Source organism: Pygoscelis adeliae, unplaced genomic scaffold, assembly GCF_000699105.1.
Source record: "Pygoscelis adeliae isolate BGI_AS28 unplaced genomic scaffold, ASM69910v1 Scaffold108, whole genome shotgun sequence".
Taxonomy (NCBI): Eukaryota; Metazoa; Chordata; class Aves; order Sphenisciformes; family Spheniscidae; genus Pygoscelis; species Pygoscelis adeliae.
Genome location: NW_008825498.1, coordinates 3,333,511 through 3,353,089, shown reverse-complemented (window position 1 = coordinate 3,353,089; position 19,579 = coordinate 3,333,511). Strand labels below are relative to the sequence as shown.

General features: G+C 41.9%; 1 protein-coding gene across 17 annotated transcripts in view; it reads left to right on the top strand.

Annotated features, from left to right (window-relative positions):
* Positions 1-13,221, top strand: part of DTNA (dystrobrevin, alpha) — a 223,721-nt gene extending 210,500 nt beyond the window's left edge. For all 17 annotated transcript variants that reach the window (XM_009331409.1, XM_009331423.1, XM_009331418.1 and 14 more), the window contains 5 exons: positions 635-724; positions 1,281-1,449; positions 2,209-2,341; positions 5,594-5,640; positions 12,234-13,221. In XM_009331409.1, coding sequence (XP_009329684.1) covers positions 635-724; positions 1,281-1,449; positions 2,209-2,341; positions 5,594-5,611 — 410 coding nt within the window. In that variant the 3' untranslated portion in view covers positions 5,612-5,640; positions 12,234-13,221. The remainder of the gene's footprint in view (positions 1-634; positions 725-1,280; positions 1,450-2,208; positions 2,342-5,593; positions 5,641-12,233) is intronic.
* Positions 13,222-19,579: the final 6,358 nt, after the last annotated feature.

Genomic DNA, 19,579 nt, shown 5'->3' with positions numbered 1-19,579 from the left:
CATTATTAGAAAGAGTTTAAAAGCAGCCTGGGGCTGTTTAGAGAGGCAGTAGTGCTTCCTTTATTAAAAAAAAAAAAAGAGAGAGAGAGAAAGAAAATTATGGAATATACGAGAAAGTCCTTGAGCTACAGGAGAGGCTGAGAGGCAGCGGAGAAGAAAAATCCATATCAGTCTTGATGAGGTCAAGTATGTTTCTTCAACATTTGCCATAATTATCTGGCAAATACCTGGCAATAATGGTGTCATTAAACAGAGCTGTGGGAACTTAGCGAAAACACTTCATTTCTTCCCTCCTCCCCCACAGACATTGTAAATGAGTTCACGCTGGATTTAATCTTCCAGGCCTGGTCTGCTGGTGTCACCACACAAATGCAAGCTTGATGGCAATGAATAATCTCCACATATCTGGCATTGTGATTAAATGAAGCATGAGGGTAGGCTTCTGCTCTTGCATACAGCATAAGTAAATGAGGCCATTCTGCAGAGAACTCTTCTGCACGTGTCCCTCGTAAGGACTTTGATACCCTGAATTATCACAATGGCAGCTTTCAACAGGGTTAAAACTGCTTTCAATAGGAAAACATATGTCTTGTGAAGAATAGTAACACTGTGTTTTGTCTGTCTCTTGCTTCAGGTGCAAGACGAAACTTAAGAAATGATTTGCTGGTGGCAGCAGATTCAATCACCAACACCATGTCTTCTTTGGTAAAAGAACTAAATTCTGGTGAGTGAGGCTGACGAGGGTGGATAGTCACCACACTGACTTTTCACATATATTTGAAAAAATGGGAAGTAGGAAAATATAAACCAACAAAAAAGCAGTGTAATGTGTCTTCAAAGCTTTTTATGCTTTTAGGAAAAAAAAATCCCTAAATAACAGCTTCAGGAATACAGCCGTTCTGAAAGCCGTGGACATAGAGGTGCAGCTGGATACAGTGGAAATTTTGAGAAGTTTGTTGACTCCACGTGGAGTGTGATTTCGCTCTTTAGAAATTTCATTCAGTATAGAACATATAGGACCTGTTGTAAAATGCAGTCTGTAGTATTCTCATAAAAATGTCCTACCTAGTAACCGAGATAAGCAAAAGCTTCACTATTCTGTCCCACCACAAGAAGAAAACTATTAGCTCTGCAGATATATGTAGAATAATATACTGTTATTAGCTAATAAGGAGGTGGCAATCTAAGTTGGAAAGGCAGAGAAAGGCTTAGAGAAATAGGCAAGTATACTTACTCTCGTGAGAGTTAAATGGAACCACGTGTCACCTTTTGCTTCACAGAAGTGGGCAGCGAGACAGAAAGCAATGTGGATTCTGAATTTGGACGGACCCATTTTGACGACCTTGTTCCGTCCCCAACGTCTGAGAAGGCTTTCCTCGCGCAGATCCATGCCCGGAAGCCAGGGTACATCCACAGCGCTGCTGCCACCGGCTCCATCCGCAGTGACATGTGGGTACCTGCTTGATTCGCCTTCTTAATCGCATTCTTTTTCTGTTGAAAACAATATGCAGCATGTAATATTTTCTCTCCCTCTCAACTGCTTGATTACCAAAAAAAAAGTCTAAATCCAAGTGAGGACAGCTTCATAGTTAGATAGTAGTAAGCTCTGCAAATGCTAAAGGCCAGAACTTAGGATGTCTTCAGGAGTGAACTGTCTTACTGTACCAGACTCCAGTCTGGTACACACGGGCAGCATGGAGGCTGTGGGACAGCTGTGCTCCCTAATACGCCCTGCAGTCTTATTCCCTGCTTATCCAGACTGAGGGGCCTGTTGGAGCCCACTGGAAAAAAAGAAGTTTTTAAATGGAAAAAACAGAATGCTTTTTATTGACCAACTCAGTTGATCAACAAATGGATTTATTTTTAGAACCTGAATCTTCCTATCAAAGACAATAGGCATCTTTCCAGTTATTTTTAGTTCAACCTCTTTTTACCAAGTTATTGAGAACTTTTGTTACTCATTTCCATAGGGCTGTACCCCCAAAATGCCTTAAGCAGAATATGCCCTTTGGTCTACTTCATCAATACCAGACCTCTGGAGAAGGCAAATAGCAGAAGTGTTTTCCACTGCCAGGAAAATACTAACCGATGGAGCATGTGGTTGGACTAAAAGTATCCCGCTCTCCTCATAGCTTACAATAAAGGGAAGTTTTATTGACTCTGAATGTCATTCATCTCAGGAGGCTATTTATTAATAATTGTCTTTAGGGTTACAGAAGATGGAGACCCCTATGTCAGAGCAGATGATGAAAATTATGAGAATGACTCTGTCCGCCAGCTGGAGAACGAACTGAAAATGGAGGAGTACCTGAAGCAGAAGCTGCAGGATGAGGCATACCAGGTGGGAGAAGGACACCAGCTGCCCATACATCTCCATAAGTGAGAAACAATAATACACCATAGCTGCCCAGTGCCCTTCTTAACCTGTCCTGGGCCCTGGGGCATGATCTCTTCTCATTTACTAGAGCAGCCACATTCCAAAAACTGCTGTTGTTCTCTTCCACAGACACACATGCATGTAGCCTTCGTGCATATCCAGGAAGACCACACTGCCTGAGGCACACAACAGCAGTCCTTAAGCTTACCAGGGCATCAGGTGGGACAGAATTGCCTCTGAACTTGTTCTCTGCTGGTGCCTACCAAGTCACTTAGACCTCATTCCCCTGTACCATAGAGGCTGGTTGGTGGTGTCAAGCTGAGTTCTTGCTATATTTCGATTATTTTTTTCTCCAGTAGCAAAAAACATTCATAACGGTTTCTCCAGTGTGAACTGAAGCTCAAATGCAGTCTGTGTGTTACTGTCCTTGTCAGAATCTGGAAGGCGAGGAAAGGGTCTGAAATGAATTGTATCCCAGAGGACCAAATATTCAACAAGCATCTGGTATAGAGAAGCCTGGGGATTTGTCATTAAACACCCCCTGAGGAAGTTTTCAAAGGGCATTTGTTTAAGAGTTTGAGTAAAGCAAATTTGCCAGGGGGAGCTGGAATTCTGTAGATATCCTGTCCTGTCTGCATAATGGTCTCCGCTTCTACATAGTGTAATGGACTATCGCCAGTTTTTAAGTTATTCTGACTTGGATCATCCTAATATAAAATTCATTACTTCTTATAATGTTGGTAGTAATGTCAGTAGTTGGGCACACCCAGTTCAGTTATTTGGGAGCAGAGCTGAAGCAAGCAAAAATAACTATTTTCCCACATGGTGATCAATTAAAATTTGGAACTTGCCACTACAGAATATAACAGAGAACACAAGTATAAATGGGCTAAAAAAAAGGATTAAGCAGGTACTGAGAGATCAGGTGTGTGGAAATGAGGTTCAAAAGCACCTTCTGGGTAGGAATTCTTTAAACTGCTGATTGCTGGGAGCTAACAAAATCTAGCCTTTTTTTCTGGTAGTTTTTCTCCAGTATCCTCTGCTAGTCACTTTGGAGACAAGAATCTGGGACTGACAGGCTCGTGGTCTAATGGAGAATGGCTCTTTTGGTCTTCTTTTCTGTAAAGCTGCTAGGATAAGTTAGTCTTGTAAAAGTTCATAGACTCATACCAAAATTGCAGGTAGTTTTGAGGTTGATGTGAGCATCTTGTTTTTGTTTTGTTTACCTAGGTCTGCTACATGCCCATGGTAACCTGCCAAAAGTCATTTCATTGCAAAGGTCTTTAAGGACACAGAGCAGAATTGTTACAGACTATCTACTAAGGCAACAGTGGGTGACATGGGGCTTTTTGTCACAATTTTTAATCCAAGATAGGAAATGACAAAAATGACAGCCTTCAAACTTCTGAACGGGATGAGCAGCTACTGCTGATGTAATGGAAAGTAATTGTCAGTTGTAAAGAAGGAGTACCTCAATGGTGACAGCTGTCAAGCATCAAATAATAAATGTTATTATTGCTGGTAAAAATTCCATTTTCTCTAGAAGGAACGATAGACCAATTTGACTGTACTTGATTACAGTATGGAAGTGCAATATATGGCAACAGTGTTAGATGAGTTTCACAAGTTACAACAGGATTTTGTACACCCACAAAATTGAGTACGCATGTGCACTGCAAAATAAGGGTATTTGTTGTGTAGTAGAAGTTATACATGTCGCTCAATAGAACTGGGTGTTACTCTTGCTTCAGTCAAAATAGAGCTTTTCTACTGTCTTCCCAGAAGAAGGGGAGGAAATCTCCCTACCGATGTCAGAATAAAACTCCTTTTGAATTTAGGTCAGCCAAGACAACACCCAGGTGAACTTTGTTCCCCGTTGTTTTACACAATTTGTTTCCACTGGAGGGGGGGGAAACCCAGAAAAAGAGAAAGGCTTTTTTCTTTCAAAAATGTATTCACTGAGGGAACAGAAAGTCCTCATTCTAGACAAGTTCTGTTCAATAGCATTTTTCCAAAAGAAATTTCATGATGTACTTTACTGTCTGTGAGATTGTCAGCTCCTATCAGGCAATGATTTGACAGTAGTGACTTGTAAATAGAAACTATTTTTAGTTGATAACCACAGACCCAAAGCATGCAATGCGTGATAAGTCCTTCCCAGTATGGCTGATGCCCTTTCAATTAGGGAACGGGTTTAAAGCAAGCAAGAATAGGTATTAAGTTAGTAGGGGCCACTAGGATGATTAGGAGATGGTTGGGTAGTGTCATGTATTGATCCTGAGACACGTGCTTTGGCTTTGGCTCGTTCTCTGCACTTTGCAGTTAATTTGTGGTATTTTGCTGTTCTATTCCTTTTTCTACTAGTATCACTGAGTAGTCTCTAAAGATAAAGACACAACTTCCTTTCTACTTGCCAAAACAAAGGAAAATTGGGAAATTTCTGTTTAGGGTATCCTATTGAACAGCAGCCAGGTCAACTATTCTCATTTTGCATCCAACCATTGGAATTTATTACAGGCTATTTTACTATTTGTACTCACATGTACACTGCATTCATCTGGATAGCCAAAAAAAGCTGGTGGCTCTAGCTATCGTAATGCAATTGTCAGCTGAAAAAAATCTGCGAGGAGGAACTCCTACTAAGGTTACAGAATGGTAACCTCAGTAACAATATGGTAACCATTTTTATGTTATTAAATGTCTCACTTTGTGTAAAAGCAGCACATTTAGAAAAACATGTAGATGTTGTGTAGCATGGAATATGGTTGGTCAAAACCCACTCTTGTTATTTCGTGTCACCTTGTCTCCAAGCAAGATTTTCAAGCTAAACTCTAAATTAGTATTAAAGTATGAGCAGAAAACCCAAGATACACAAGGAAATCTGGGACAGGGAACCTCAAAGGAGGCTTCTTTCTCTCTCTTTTTTTGAAGCATGTTGTAAATAACAAGTATCTGTACCAGAAAAAAACACATTTAGTGCACAAGTGTAAATGCTAACAGTGCTTATCCTCCCACATCTGCTACCAGTTGTGTTCTTGTTACAGTCTTTTGCTGGATGTGTTGTGTAAGACACTTTTCATTTGGTTTATTTTCTGGGTCCATAATTGCTCCTTTATTTCTAGGCTTGTGCATGGCTTTCTTCAGAATAATACACTGCCTGGCTGCTCACTGGCTTAATTTGTCATCTTCTTGTTTTCTATCCTTTGTTATCTACAGGTCAGTTTGCAAAGTTGAGTGCAATATCCTTCTCTCTCTCCTCTCAAGTAAGTATCATCATAATTTAGAAGAATGTTTGGAATGAATCCTCATAATGTCTATTTCAGTTGCAATGCACCTTGTGCTGCCTGAGTGTATGTGAAGATGCTGTTTCTTTCTTTTAGCCTGTGTTAGGATGCCGAGGAATGCCTCTAAATAATTTCTAATAAACTGTTTGAAATATGGTCCTAGTCCTGAGGATTCCTGTTAAGCCGCCACCCTTTTTATCTTCTTCCTTTGTGGACCGTAAGAGTGAGAACGTGGGCTTTTCATCCCCAGGGATGGTGACAAATATATTAGCCAGTACAGAGAAACCTTATCCAGAAGATAAGGAATCGGATTACATTTCAGGAGACCTGAGTTCAATTCCTTACAATGTTTTAGTCTTCCTAGGATAACTGAAATAAATCATTTCTGGTGAGACCAGAACATCTACTCTAGTGCGTGAAACAGGAGTTAGGCAAACATTAAAGAAAGCAATTCACCAGCTGCTTAACCACAGAGGTGTCCTCAGATGTGTTGTGGAAGTTCAAAACGCCCCAATCCGAAGTGCAAAGTACTCAGCTACTAGCTAGAGTCTGGCAATTCAGCGATAAGGCAAGAAGGTCTATAAATTCCCTGCTGGTCATGTTCCTTACACGTGCCAACCTCACAGTTGCAGCACTGAGTTTAATGCCAAGTTGAGCAATTGTGTTTTTCTTCAAGAACGCAGCCAATGGCTATTTTTATGAAGTAGCCTGTTATTCTGAACGTTTGCCCAGGAAATGGGAGACCACACATTTCCTTCTTGCCTCATCTGAAGCTGCGGACTCTGCATTTCTGACTTCCTAGGAGAGTGCAGTTCCCTGCTATGAAGATGGCAGTGAGACAATGCTGTCCATCCTACTGTGACACTGCACCATGGGGTAACAGGGCCAGAAAGGGAGGAGAAATCAAAACAGGGGTCTGACTCTGGTCTGCAAACTAAGTCTCTTCCTCAAAGCCAGAACTAAAGGCAACCAAAGGTCAACTATCAAATGGCCACTTCAAGTTGGGAGCAGGGTCATGTTCAGATAAGCAAAACCAGTGAAGTAGCCTGTGCCAACTTTAGCAGGAATTTGCATTGCTAGATTTTGTATGCCATGTTTTATGCTAGACCTCCTTATTTATATGGCAATTTTGATGGCAAAATGTGGCCCCGATTCAAGGGGTTTGCAACTTCTGATGACAGTAGAATTTGGATGTTGAAGTGTGGACCTTGTGAAAGCAGCTGCCAGTCTTCAGTGTTAAAAGCTGTTAGGTATTTCTGAAGCATCTGTCTCAGTGTCTCTGGCAGCTAAAGCAGAATAAATGGATGTGAAAAGCAAATAAATGGCAATACCCGGAGCACTATAAACAGCAAATAACTGCTCATAAAAATTCTCCTAACACTGCCCCTCAGGTTACATTCATTTTCTCAGTAGCCTTGTTAAAAACATGAGCTGTGTAGATTTTCCTAAACATTGACGGCCAGAAAAATAAGTTTTCTTCTATTTTGTTGCAGTTGTCAGTTATAGATCAGGTCACATGAAAAGGAAAATAGAGCTTTCAACAACAATGTATGTGTGTATAACTGTATATAGTGGAAATGTTATATATAACTGAACTTAATTGCAATTATTAATAACTGACTTTAAAGGGTAGTAGCATTCAGACAAACTATTATTTGCAATATTAAGTGGGAAAAAATCCTTTTCATTAGAATTATAAAGCTCGGGCAATCCCACTTAAGGTTTCCTTTTTTGTTAGGAAGCAGTGTTAACGTAGTGATGTGGAGAAACACATACTGCCATACAGCCTAGCTTTCTTGAAAATATGTATCCTTTCTCAAATTAGCAGAGATCTGAGACTGAGCTACTATCTCATCTCCCGGATGCTTTTGAAACCTTTTGAAACCCTGTCAAAAAGAATTTATTTAAAGCACTGTGCTCTGGTTAATTCCATAGTGAAACTCTAATCACACGCGAAGTGTGGATTAGTCTTCTCAAGATTCACTCTTTTGTGAATATGGAAGATTAAAGTATCTTGTGCATTTTATTTGGTACTAATATTTCATAGCCTTGGAAAATTAAATCCAAAATGGTTCATACCGGTCACAATGTCTGAAGTGCTTTTGCTGTTTACGTTGCGTTCTTGCTTGAAGCTTACTAATTGCATCAAGACTTTTACTTCTAAGATAATATTATTCAATCAATGATGATACAAATACAGTCAGTATTATATTGCCTAGATGGCCATATGAAGTAGAAAGCCAACAGACTTTCTTATCTCGCAACAGTATTACATTTGTGCTTATTTAAAAACAGGTGGGAAAAATGGGATCAGTTTATTACAGCTTCTTACGAGTGATATTGCCACTGATGGCCAGCCACAGAGTTTTGTTCATTTCCTCATTCATCAGTCATGGACAAGTGATGTTGATGTCATTTGATTAAGGCTTTTTGCATTCTATTTGCATTTGCATTTTTAAAAGTGGTATGGACAATTCTCTAGAATTGATTTTGAAATAACATCTAGTATAACACATTCCCAAGACAGCAAGTGGTTCCACTAATGTATAAAACATAATTTAGTCATGTTTTCGGTTTACTTTTTATGTTAAATGTACTTTTATACCACTTTTTTTTAATAGAGTAACAGAGTGAATTTGAGCTTGTTTTCAGCAGGCTCTAGGCAGATCTTGAAATTAGGTGAACGTGCAACTTTTTGACATTATTTTGCCTTTATTCCCCTGATAGCAGTTGCTTTTTTGCCAAGGTTGGCCAATGGGAGCAGAAAGCCTTCGTCTCTGAAAGTGGTTAAAAAGTTGTCATTTTCAACTAAGAGCTGTCAACTTGTGCAGTGGACATGTTCCCACGAGACCTGCAATTTCCTAGATTTTCTAAAGCAATGCTTTCTTAGTGCTGGCATAGCAACATTTTAGTTGGTCGTGTCTAATTCATTTATATGCATTATTATAACAGAAAAGGAGGTGTGAAAAGCTAACAAAAATCAGACCTAAAGCATCCACTTGAGAGGGAGTACCGGGAGGAGTCTTTATTAGAGGTTTCGTTCTCGATTTTTTAACTGTGATCACATTTTCTCTATGTTGACAAAAACATGTAATAATTTAAGTTGAACACTCACTTCCATTCCCACTCCAAACCCTTTCACTTGCTCTAAACCTTATCACACAAATTGTGGGGTCTGGGGCTTTGGGTGGCCAGGGGTGACATTTTCCACTGCAAAAGTGACTGAATGGTTTGTTTTTTTTCAAACACAAAGACCCCAAATCCTTTCAACTTTTTTATATGAATGCATTGTTAAAAAATTATTATTTATTCAACTTGACTGTTTTTCCAGGACAGAATTCTTATTGAGTAACGCTTTCATGTTTTTCTCATCTTTTCCCTTTTTCTCCAAACTCTGTTTTCATGTTTACCAGCAGAGATTAGGAACATTGCCAAATGTCAGGTGATAAAACCCATGGGCCAAGGGAGATGGAGTGGTCAGTCCAGTCTGCCCAGCGTGCCGCTGTGAGAAGGGCTGTTGGTTAAGCCGAAGGACACAGATGATTTAAGTGCTGTGAAGACACAACTGCCCTGCATCTCTGTTTTTCTGAGAAGGAAACAAGATTTTAGAGATAGCGTGCATGTCACTGGCCATTGACATTATCAGCCCTTTGAAAGGTGGACCTGGCCATTTACTGTTTGGGAAAGATGGGACGCAGGATCCGTAGCCCCAGACCCAAGTCAGGTTACTAGCCCACAGTTAATGGATGCGTGGGTTTCAGATTTGCTGTGCCCACTGCCTGAGGTCACATTTCCCAGCGGTGCCCTGGCTTCTCTTCGGCTGTAGGGCCCCAATCAGTGCTAGTCAGAGTTGACTGGCTGCATTTAAAGCTCACACACTGTGGTTCATTCCTCGCATGGGCTTCATCCAGGAGTTCAGGAGATCACAGGGGTGTAGGTGCGTTGGTTGGTTGGACCCTCGGGAGGTCGTCTGGTCCAGTCTCCCATCTGACGCAGGTCTAGCTCCAACACGAGACCGTGTCAGCCTTGGCTTTGTCTAGCAAAGACTTTAAAACCTCCACAGATGGAAACTTCACCACCTCTCTGGACATCTCCCTCCAGTACAGTGCCACCCTCCTTATGGTTTTATTTTTTCCTAATGTCCAACCTGAACCTCCCAAAATTCAATTTGTCCTTTTTGTGTGCTTCAGCACACAATTTTGGCTTTGTTATCCTTGTAACTACCCCTCAAATAGCTGCTAACTGATCCTCCCTTGCCACCTCTGCCCCAGCCTCAGCAAGCCCAGTTTCTTCAACCTCTTCCTCCGAAGTCAGCGATGCAGTGGTGAAGAAGCAGGATACAGGCACTAGATGAACTGCTCACATCCATAAGTCATATTCTAGTAGCACAACCAAATGATTCAGCATCTCTTTTGGGGTTTTTTCTGAACACATACATAAAAACCAGCATTATGTAGACCGTTCCATTTGAAAATAACAGCAGGCTGACAGCACAGTAGTTTTCAAAAATGTCTGCTACATTCGCTCAGCTGGTGAGTTTGGTTTTCCTCTTTATTTTTCTCCTTAAGTCCTCCTCTTCTTAGCATGTAGGCGTAAAAAAGCTGTAGAAGAACTGTGACCGAGTTAACTGGGAAGAAGCAGCTTTAGTTTTGTGAATTTAATTCTAAAATTACACAAGTGATAGGGATGGTTTTTGAAAATCGCTGAACGATAAGTAACAGAAAAGAACTCATGGATTAAGTTATAAAAAAGGTTAAGAAACAGTTTTATAACGTGACAAATCATGAGAGTCTTAACTTGGAATTAATTCTGGCATTTCCAAAATGCTGCAATGAATTTAGAGCTCTGAGATTCATTAGTACTCATTATTTCTTGTATGAAAATCTCTCTATCCCAATGCTGACTGTGGAACAGAAAGAAGCCTCGAGAGAATTCAGAATAACCTCTCCGCACTCCACCAAAGAGAAGTAATTTATCCAGAAAATTCAAAGCAAACCCAAATACTTAGCAGTACTTTCAATGCATCTTAATGCATCCAGTGTTTCACAAGCCACTCTTATTTTGCTCTCATGGTTTATAATAATACCATCAAGAAATATGAGATGTACCTATATTTGCATAACCCTGAAATAGGTTCAATAAAAATCAGTCTCAGGCAGCTGAGAACTGACCTCTTTCATTTGCATTTTTTGGCTGAATTGTGAAGAGCAAAATGTTGCTTTACTATGATTTCCAAATTAGTTTGCAGACTTAAGCGGTGCAGATGCATATCTGATTTTCTAAAAATACTCGTTTAAAATGTACCTCAGCAATTTTTTGTGAACCTCTCATTAGACTTGCTGTGCAGGTCTCCTTTCCATTTATCAACAAAATGTTAATCCTAGGACTGTGTAACTGCCTGACACAAGGAGATACTAAATTAAGATCATCGTACCATTTGGCACACTTAGATACGAAGGAATTGGATGGAAGCGTTTGTGCTTGAATAATTAATACAATCAAATGGTGTCAGGAAGGAGAAGAAGCAAGCTAAACCCTGACCTTTCTTCATTCATCAGTTTTAATTTAACTCTTTTTTGCAGAAGTAATTTGCATTCATCTCTCATCTTGTAGACCAGCTTTATGCCCAAAATGAGTAGAAAAGAATTCATGTCAGTAGGTTTTGGTCTTTTATGCTGTTATTATCAGATCTCTTGTAATGCAAATCGGTTTTCTGTCTGAGGTAGTTCAAGAGAAAAAGGATGAGCTCCTTGACTTTGAAAGAGTCAAGTGTGTAAACAGTGTCTTTACCATAAATACGCCAAAAGAAGTTTGCAATATTACCTGACTGTAGGTCCTGACATAGTTCCGAGAAAGAGCAGCAGTCGTCTATCAAGCATTTTCCATTACCAACTAAAACTTTGATGCCTCCGATATAGGAATTTAAGGTACTTGATGATGCTTCAGGATACGGAGGAGCACCAAGGAGAAATTGATGCACCCGCAGATTAGGCTGTTTACGAGCTATAGCACCCAGAATCATCCTTTTAAGTAACTGCATTTCTTTTTAGACATAGGGAAATATACTTGAGCATGTAAATTAGGGGTGAGACGTTTACACGTGAGGGGGCGGCTCCTGATGGTGAGTGACTCTTAACTGGGTGACTGAACACTGTGCACAAGCGGAATAGTCCGTGGTTTCGCTACCAATAATCTCTTTATAGAGCAACCTGGAAGGGTAAAATGGAAGGGAAAATGGGAACATCTGCAAATCTGTGTTAGTGCAGACCCAGTTACCCCAGGGTCCCACAGCAGAGCAGGCAACAGTCTTCTCATCCGTGGTAGGAAGAGTTTCCAACTTCCCAAGTGCCCTATAAGTTTCTGTTTACAGCTCAAATACCTATGTCTCACCTAGGTAGAACGGCTTTTTCACTTTTTTAAGTTTTTCAGGGGTAAGCACAGGAATTGGCCAGCTCCTCCTTTTTTTCTCTCAATAAAGCAGCAGGCAGAGGCTTTACTTGCTGTGCCTGTGTGGGTGCAGCACCTTAAACCAGCACTCCTTTCAAAAACCTTCCCCAAACATTTCTCAACAGGCAAGCTGCAGTCAGACAGACAACGAAAGCTACGTAAGAACTGATGATGAGGAGAGCTGCTTTCGGACAGACGATGAAGAAAACTCGGCTGCGAACTTCACAGAAGAGTGGAACCAAGAGGTGCAGCGTCTCTTGACAAAAAAATCACATAACTAAGTTCTGAGGACTGTAGCACAGTACTTTTGTTCTAAGAGTTGTAGTTTGTAGATGTGTGTTTTTGACAACAAGACTTTTGTTTAAAGCTAACTTATATTAGCTACATCTTCTGTAACATGGCTCATTACCGGTGAAGAAAACAGACTGACGTATGTACTGCTGTTATAAAGGATGGCGGTATTAATAACTCACGTAAACCCTTTGCACATGATATTGAACCTGTTCAGTTTACAATGACAATACTGTTTATAGATAGAATTTGATTTCTGAATACATTGAGATTTTAGTAGATCAGTTTACTATACACTGTACATTTTTTCCACAGAAGAAATAAAAAGCTACAATTATGCATTTAACACTGAATGATTATACTCCTGAGTGTATATATCTAGTAGCCCAAAAAACTTGGCACCAGACTATATTTGCAATTTGTTTGCAAGTCTTTAAATTAAGACTTATACAAAATGTACTAAAATAATAATAATATAATTAATAATAATAATAATAATGAAAAACCTCTTTAATTTAGGGCTAATGTGTAACTTAGGAATGTTTCTTTCAAAATAATCTAACAAATCAGCCATAGAAGTTAGTGTAAATATTTTTTTCCAAATAGATATCATATACAAAAGGTGACATTCAAATGATATAGAATCTAGTTTTTAAATCAGCACAGATCTTCTTAAAACTGTGAACTATGTTTTGAAATACTCGTTGCTAAAGCTGTTTATAAACCACAGGTGCCATAAGATCCCTGAACTGACTGATGTTATGTATAATCCTCCATGGTATTGTTTCATTGATGTTTTAGCTTTAGTAAGCATGTGTTCAACACCCCCACCCCCCCCATGTTATTTTCGAGGCCTTCAGCTTTAAATGTACAGGCTTAAAGTGCGCTTGCAACTGTTTTCTTTTTATTTCCGAATGTGTATTGCCTTAGCCAGCCACCAGATGTTCTGCATGCACTCTTGGAAATGTGTGGTGAGACTCTTTCGGAGCTGGATGGAGGAATAGCTATCAGTGAAAAGCACAAGAGAAGCGGTGGATTTTTTCAAAAGGACAGACATACAGTTACAGAATTGGAGTTTTGTCCGATTTAGTATTTTTCGAGTATAAAGGCATTTCGGGAGAAGGGGGATTTACCTGGCCATTTTGGATTAGGCAGTGAGGCACGTAGCACTGCCGTGCAGAGAACCAGAGCCAGGCCAGGAACAGCTAGACCAGAAGCCGGGCGGTAACGCTGTGCAATGTTACATGCTGGCTGCACAGCTCTCCTGAGAAGCGCGGTGTGTTAGCTCAGGGCGACCTCTGCGCTAATGCAATCTTACTGCCCTAATACAGTATTACGGCTTCCAGTATCTGGCTGACCCGAAGTGACGCTAACAGCCCTGAAAACAGTAGCGTTTCATACAGATACTTCACACCAGCACCGTTTGCCTACAGCAAGTGATGAGATACCCATCTAAAGCAGGTTAACATGGTTTGTCTGTCCTCGCTTTCATGGTGACGTGGATGTGTGCTGCCGTATTTACGTGAGATTGCTATGTAGCTCGACCCAGTAAGTCCAGTTGTTTGCATGCACTCTCTAGGCTCGTGGCTGTTTCCCTGGGCATTATGTTTTGGGGAATGAGTATCTGTATGAAAGAGCTGCTGCCATTTTTCACTTTCATATTGTATTATTGCGTATGCAGATCTCTTGTCCACATCTCCCTGCATATCTGGGCTTGGTCTCAGACATCCAAATGCGTACTAAGGCACCCAGATATCTTCATGTAAGCTTTTCATTTTTGCAATCACTGGTCTTTGCTCCTGGGGTATGTGCCGTCCTGGCAAGGCAGGCACCATATCCTCCGATGCCCCCTCCAACCTCCTCTCAGGAATGGGTGAGCCTCCACTAGTGCCTAGCACTCCATGTTTAAAGCTACTCCAGTGAAGCTGTAGATGTTGCTGTCAGCTCAGGATTTCCAGACAAGCATTTCCTGAACAGAGATAAAACAAGCTAGAACACAGCTACGTGCAACGGCTGACTAATTCAACCCATGTCGTGTTTAACTGTACCCAGAGTAATAGATCTCTCCCATCATCTTAATGTCTGCGTGCTCATTATCGCTATGCTTAAAATAGATGCAATAGAATAAATCCGTTGCAAGGGCTTCCGGACTAGGAGTAAGGAAGAAAGTTGACGGATCAAGCGCCTTTCTCTCAGGCTGGTGTCAACAAGGTGATGCCCAGCAGAGCTCTGGGTCCCTTACGCCCTGGAGCTCTGAGATGAAGCACCTCTTACTTGGCTCTCCAAATACCTATTTTAAGCATTTTCCAACTGTTAAGCTGGCTGCGTTTTCGCCCAGCTGGTCTTTGTCTGCTTGTTGAATATTATTTTGGTTGTGGTTTGCGGTCATTAAAACAGAGTTACAGAAGAGGTCCCTGGCGTGGGCCTTTTCTTAACTTGCCAATGGCCCACCACAGCAGTCAAAACTCCGGGTGGTTTTACTGTCACTGGAGGGAAACCAGTGGTTTGGAATCGGGAGACAGGGATGTGAAGATGTATAGGGTCCTCGAATGTCCAAAGCGAAGGTGGAGAATGGGTTGTCTGTAAGTAGTAATGTTAACTAAACTGCATAAAAAGGTGTGTGGCCTTTGTTGTGATATAATATGTATTTTCTTATATGCATGAGCCAAATTGTTGCATCATAATTTATCATAAGTGTGTCCGCCTTTACTTTCAGTCATCTTCTCCCATCCTTATTGGTTCTTGGCAATTACTGTAGATAGACCTTGTAAATATTGCAACCTCGGGTTGCTGTAATCACGTTGGTTCAATTCAGCAGACGGAGCTGTGAACAACAAGCACTCCACTGTGTCCTGAAGACAAAAGGGCATTTTTACCTTTGAACCAAAAAAAAAAAAAAAAAGTATGAAGAGTTACATCTTGAGGCTACTAACTGTAAGACATTTTTAAAACTACTGTACTTGACACCACTTGAGACAGATACAGAGACACTAAAGATGTCACGATATTCATTGGTATTGTAACAGAACTGCTATTGTATGGGGTTTTTGTATTGCTGTTAAGTATTGTTTTGTGTGTGTGTGTGTTGGAACCTACTGGGGACGTTATATTTTGAAGTGATTAAACTATTTAATTGTGTGTCTATATTTTGGAATGGAATTATTTCTTCATTAAAAAGATTTTTAAAAGTAATCTATGGAGCATCATGTTTGTGGCTTATTTTGGTTTCAGAAGTCCTGTTCCATGGAGCGGAAGCACAGGCTTTTTTCATTAGGAAAGGAGTATGTTTCCCCGTGGCACAGCAAGCAGTCTTCGCTTCACCCACACTCCTTCCACCGCTTTCCCCAGCACTTTGAGCATGGCACTGGGCAGCGCCTGCATTCCAGTGGCCCAAGCAGTTTATTCTTGCTTCCTGGTCCTGAGGAACCTAAACCAAAGCCCTGTCTGCAGTACTGTAATTTTTCTTACCCACTGTGTTTCTCTCTCTGTCCTTAGAAGGAGCAAAACCTTGGAAGAGATGCATTTTAATGGCTTTGCCATATACAGTCACGTTATCTTTTGTTGCGGAAGGACATGATGTCTTTAGTTTTCCAGTTACACTTTTAAGGTGTCTTTGCATATCAGGTGTTGGTAATTACAACTGGTTGCTAACCTAAAGGAGCACGGAGCTGCAAAGCAAGAGCTCTTACTTAAAGCAAGAAGTTTGTGTCCCGGTGAAGTACCTGCAGGCACGGCGAAGACAGCTGGGAGGCAATGCCCGGCTGAGCTCTTTGTGCCCGTGGTGCTGGTGGTCCTCCGCAGGGCAGCTTTTTGAGGGTGTGCTGCTGCCCCCGCGGTGGCAGCTCTTTCCAGCGGCCGGACCGCAGCCGGCCATTGCAGAGCGTGTCCCTGGCAGCTCAGCGCAGCCGAAATGTCCCCGGCTGTACACGTGGCGTTGCTAACTGGCCAATTAATTACACGGGGATGGGGTCACTTAGAAGGAAAGCAGTAGCAGCACACCAAAACCATCCTCTAATACTTACCACATAGTTAAATATCCCAGTATCTTGGGAAGCAGATAAAACCCGGTCTGCTGTCTCCCTCTTCAGCATTGACTGCTGTGGTAACCTATAAATCACCAGGGTGTATTTGCCGTAATTCCCCTGTCTACATGGTGACGTTCCTCAATAAAGATGATCATTTTACACTGTAAATTATTTGCCAGATCTGCTGAACTTTGCTTCCACAATCCCAGTCCAAATTCATATCCGCGGGATTGTAAAATATGATGACATATCATCAGCTCATGAGGATAATTCTGTTTTATCCGTGCATAATCCCAAATTGCTTTATTTCTTCCTAACCCACAGTCAGCCTATGGCCTTTAGGGAGCAAAGGAGCCAGTGAAAACTAATTTATAGGCAAAGGCTGTTTTCCTCTTTGCCTCTTGGTTACTCGAGCTACTTTCTGCTCCCCACAAGGAAAATAGACTCATACAGGAAGAAATAAATTAGTTTCACTTGCAAAAAGAAATAAAATAAAAATCATGAAATAAAAATAATGAAATTAATAATAAATAAGTGGGCCTTCCGATCGGGGAAGTTGGCACCTTGGCTGCATCAGTGCTGAACTAGGTGACTGAAAGCACCTGGAACTTTCTAAAAGCACCTGGGAGTTTCATGCAGCAGCACACGGGTCTATGAGCTCTTCCACAGTTGCCTTGGGAGGCCTGTTGCTCCGCAGTTGTGTATTCCCTTGCAAGCAGCCCTTAGTTCTGGGTGAAACCTTTTAAGAGAATATCGCAGGAATATGAAGCCGAGTCTATCACAAAAATAGGTTAAGTGGGATGGGAAGAGAAATCTCTATTGTTCCACGATGAAAAAATGCATTGAAGAATTTCATGTGCTTCAGGATCATCCTGCCTAAAACCCCAGATAATCCACAGATTAAGGATTCCCCTTTGCTTTCTCCTGAGTGATTGCCACCAGTTGAGTTGTCTGTGGATTAGGTCAGCCATCCCACACTGCCAGCACAGCACCAACATGTCTTTGGCTGCAAAAGGCAAAGCGGCAGAATTGGGCTGCACCTCCCACCGGCTTCCCATTCCCCCGAGAGAGATACAAGCCAATGATGAACAGGTCCCAGACTGGAGTAAGCCTTTCTGAGGGCCCACAAGTCTGGAGCTTTCTAGAAAAGGCTGTTTTGGGGAAGCAAACTCCCAGGACAGGGCTGGGGGACGTGCAAAGGGGAGCAAGGGAATCACGCAGCCACATCATGCAAACTTTGAGATAAGATGGTCAATGCAGCTTGAAGATAATAAAGACTAAAAAGGTAGGCAATGTGAAAGAATAGTTGCTTTTCTATGTCTTGGAAGGAAATGGAGGGGGCCACGGCGTATTTTGTCATTGGTATGCGATGTTGCAGAATGTAGTTTGCAATTTAATACAACATACTTTACCACTAGCAAATTAATCTCCTCACAACTTACGTTTTTTACACAACACTCAGCAGTAGCCAGATGGCAGATGTGTTAGGCCTGCTGCTTGTTATGCTAATTGTCAGCCGTAAAGGCCTCCCAGTTAACGTTTCTTCTCCTCTGCTTGTTACAGCCCAGCATTGCGTGCAGCCCGCATGTTCTCTGAGAAAAGAGGCACCCTGCGAGTACCTGTTTTGAGTGGTTTTCCTATTACTGCTGGGTTCAGTTTTGGGCCCTCTCAGTACATTCCTGTCTAAAACAAATCTGGGTCAAAGTCGTTTCCAATCTGGTGATGTGAGCCTGTGTACATGCATTTCTCAACCTTTGGTCTTTGCATCCTCCAGATCTCTGAAAGCCTCCCCTCAACCCAGCCTGGGGCACAAGGCCTCCCTGCTCCTTCTCCCTCCACCACATGCACCTCAGTGTGATTGCAGGATGGGAGGCTGCTCCTCGCCTGCACGAACCTTTGTCCTTATATTTTTGCTGTCGTTCCAGTCTCACACCAGGGTGAGAGGGGATGTGCCTGACCCCCCCCCCCCCCCCCAAAGGTGGGGAGCGGCTGCTGCTCGCCTCGGAAGCACCTTTCTCACCAATGGTGAGCATCTCTCTCCGGCCTCCCGTCCCTCTTCTCACAGGAGCTGCCGTGGGGCCCAGACTGGAGTTTCTCCTGGGTGCAGTCCCTCACTCAGGTCAAAAAGTTTCTTTTGGACATCCAAAACTCTCCCCTGGTTTCACCGAAAATGTAACCCCCCCGGCCCCGCAGGCTTACCTCTCCTCCTGCACCCCTCACTGTGGCCTAATCCAATTACACTGATTTTTTTTTCTTTTTTGCTTTGTTGTTTTTTAAGGCCACTGGCAGTAGCCTTAAATCCCCAGCGATGTTATGCACATAACACTGCTGCTATCACTAGGAATCAAGTGCTTAGCAAGCCTTGAAGATCTGGTTTTGTCTCCACGCTTCTTTTATGTCTGTCTTCATGTGAAAAAGCAAGAGCTTACAGGCTCTGTAAGAAGCAGCTTTCATCACCGTATATATTATGTAAGTGCAACTAAACTTAGAAATTCCCCAACAGACCTCAGCTCTGAAAAGCCGCCCTATTGCCCTCTCTACAAAGCAGCAAAGTAGTATTTTAGTGTTTTTAAATGGCACTGCATGCTCTCCAGAGCTGGTTTTACATTTGCTACCCATAAATGCGCTCTCGCTCTCAGCTCTTTTTCCCAGAGCCCCTTGCAGTCCATAGTCCCCCCCGGCAGACCTAAGAGTTCGAGCCCTGTTTGTTTCGGCTGAAAGGCTGATATTGGAGCTATTGCAGATGGTAATTGGTACTCGAGGGAGCGCTGCTTCCAGGGAATCCTCTCATCACTCGCTCTGAGTCACACGCTTATTGGAGGACGCTTCAGCAGAAACACATTTTCTGCTGTGTTTTGGATCTAAGGTCTCACAAATTAATTGAGTTCATGTATAAATGCAAGAAGGAGGAATGCAGAACACTCTCCTAAGGTCGCGATTGTGAGAGATGTATGCAGAAAGACACCTGTTCGCCAGTTAAAAACTGGGTTTATAGAGGTTATACAAAGTCTGCACAGCTCTAGCATTGGTTGTTTGTCTGGTAAAGTGATAATCAACAGAAAAAATAACTGGGTTTGGCTGCAAGTGGGGGTTACCGAGGCTGATGGTGTCTGGAAGCAGAAAAATTGAACCATCTTATGCTTAGTTGGAGATCC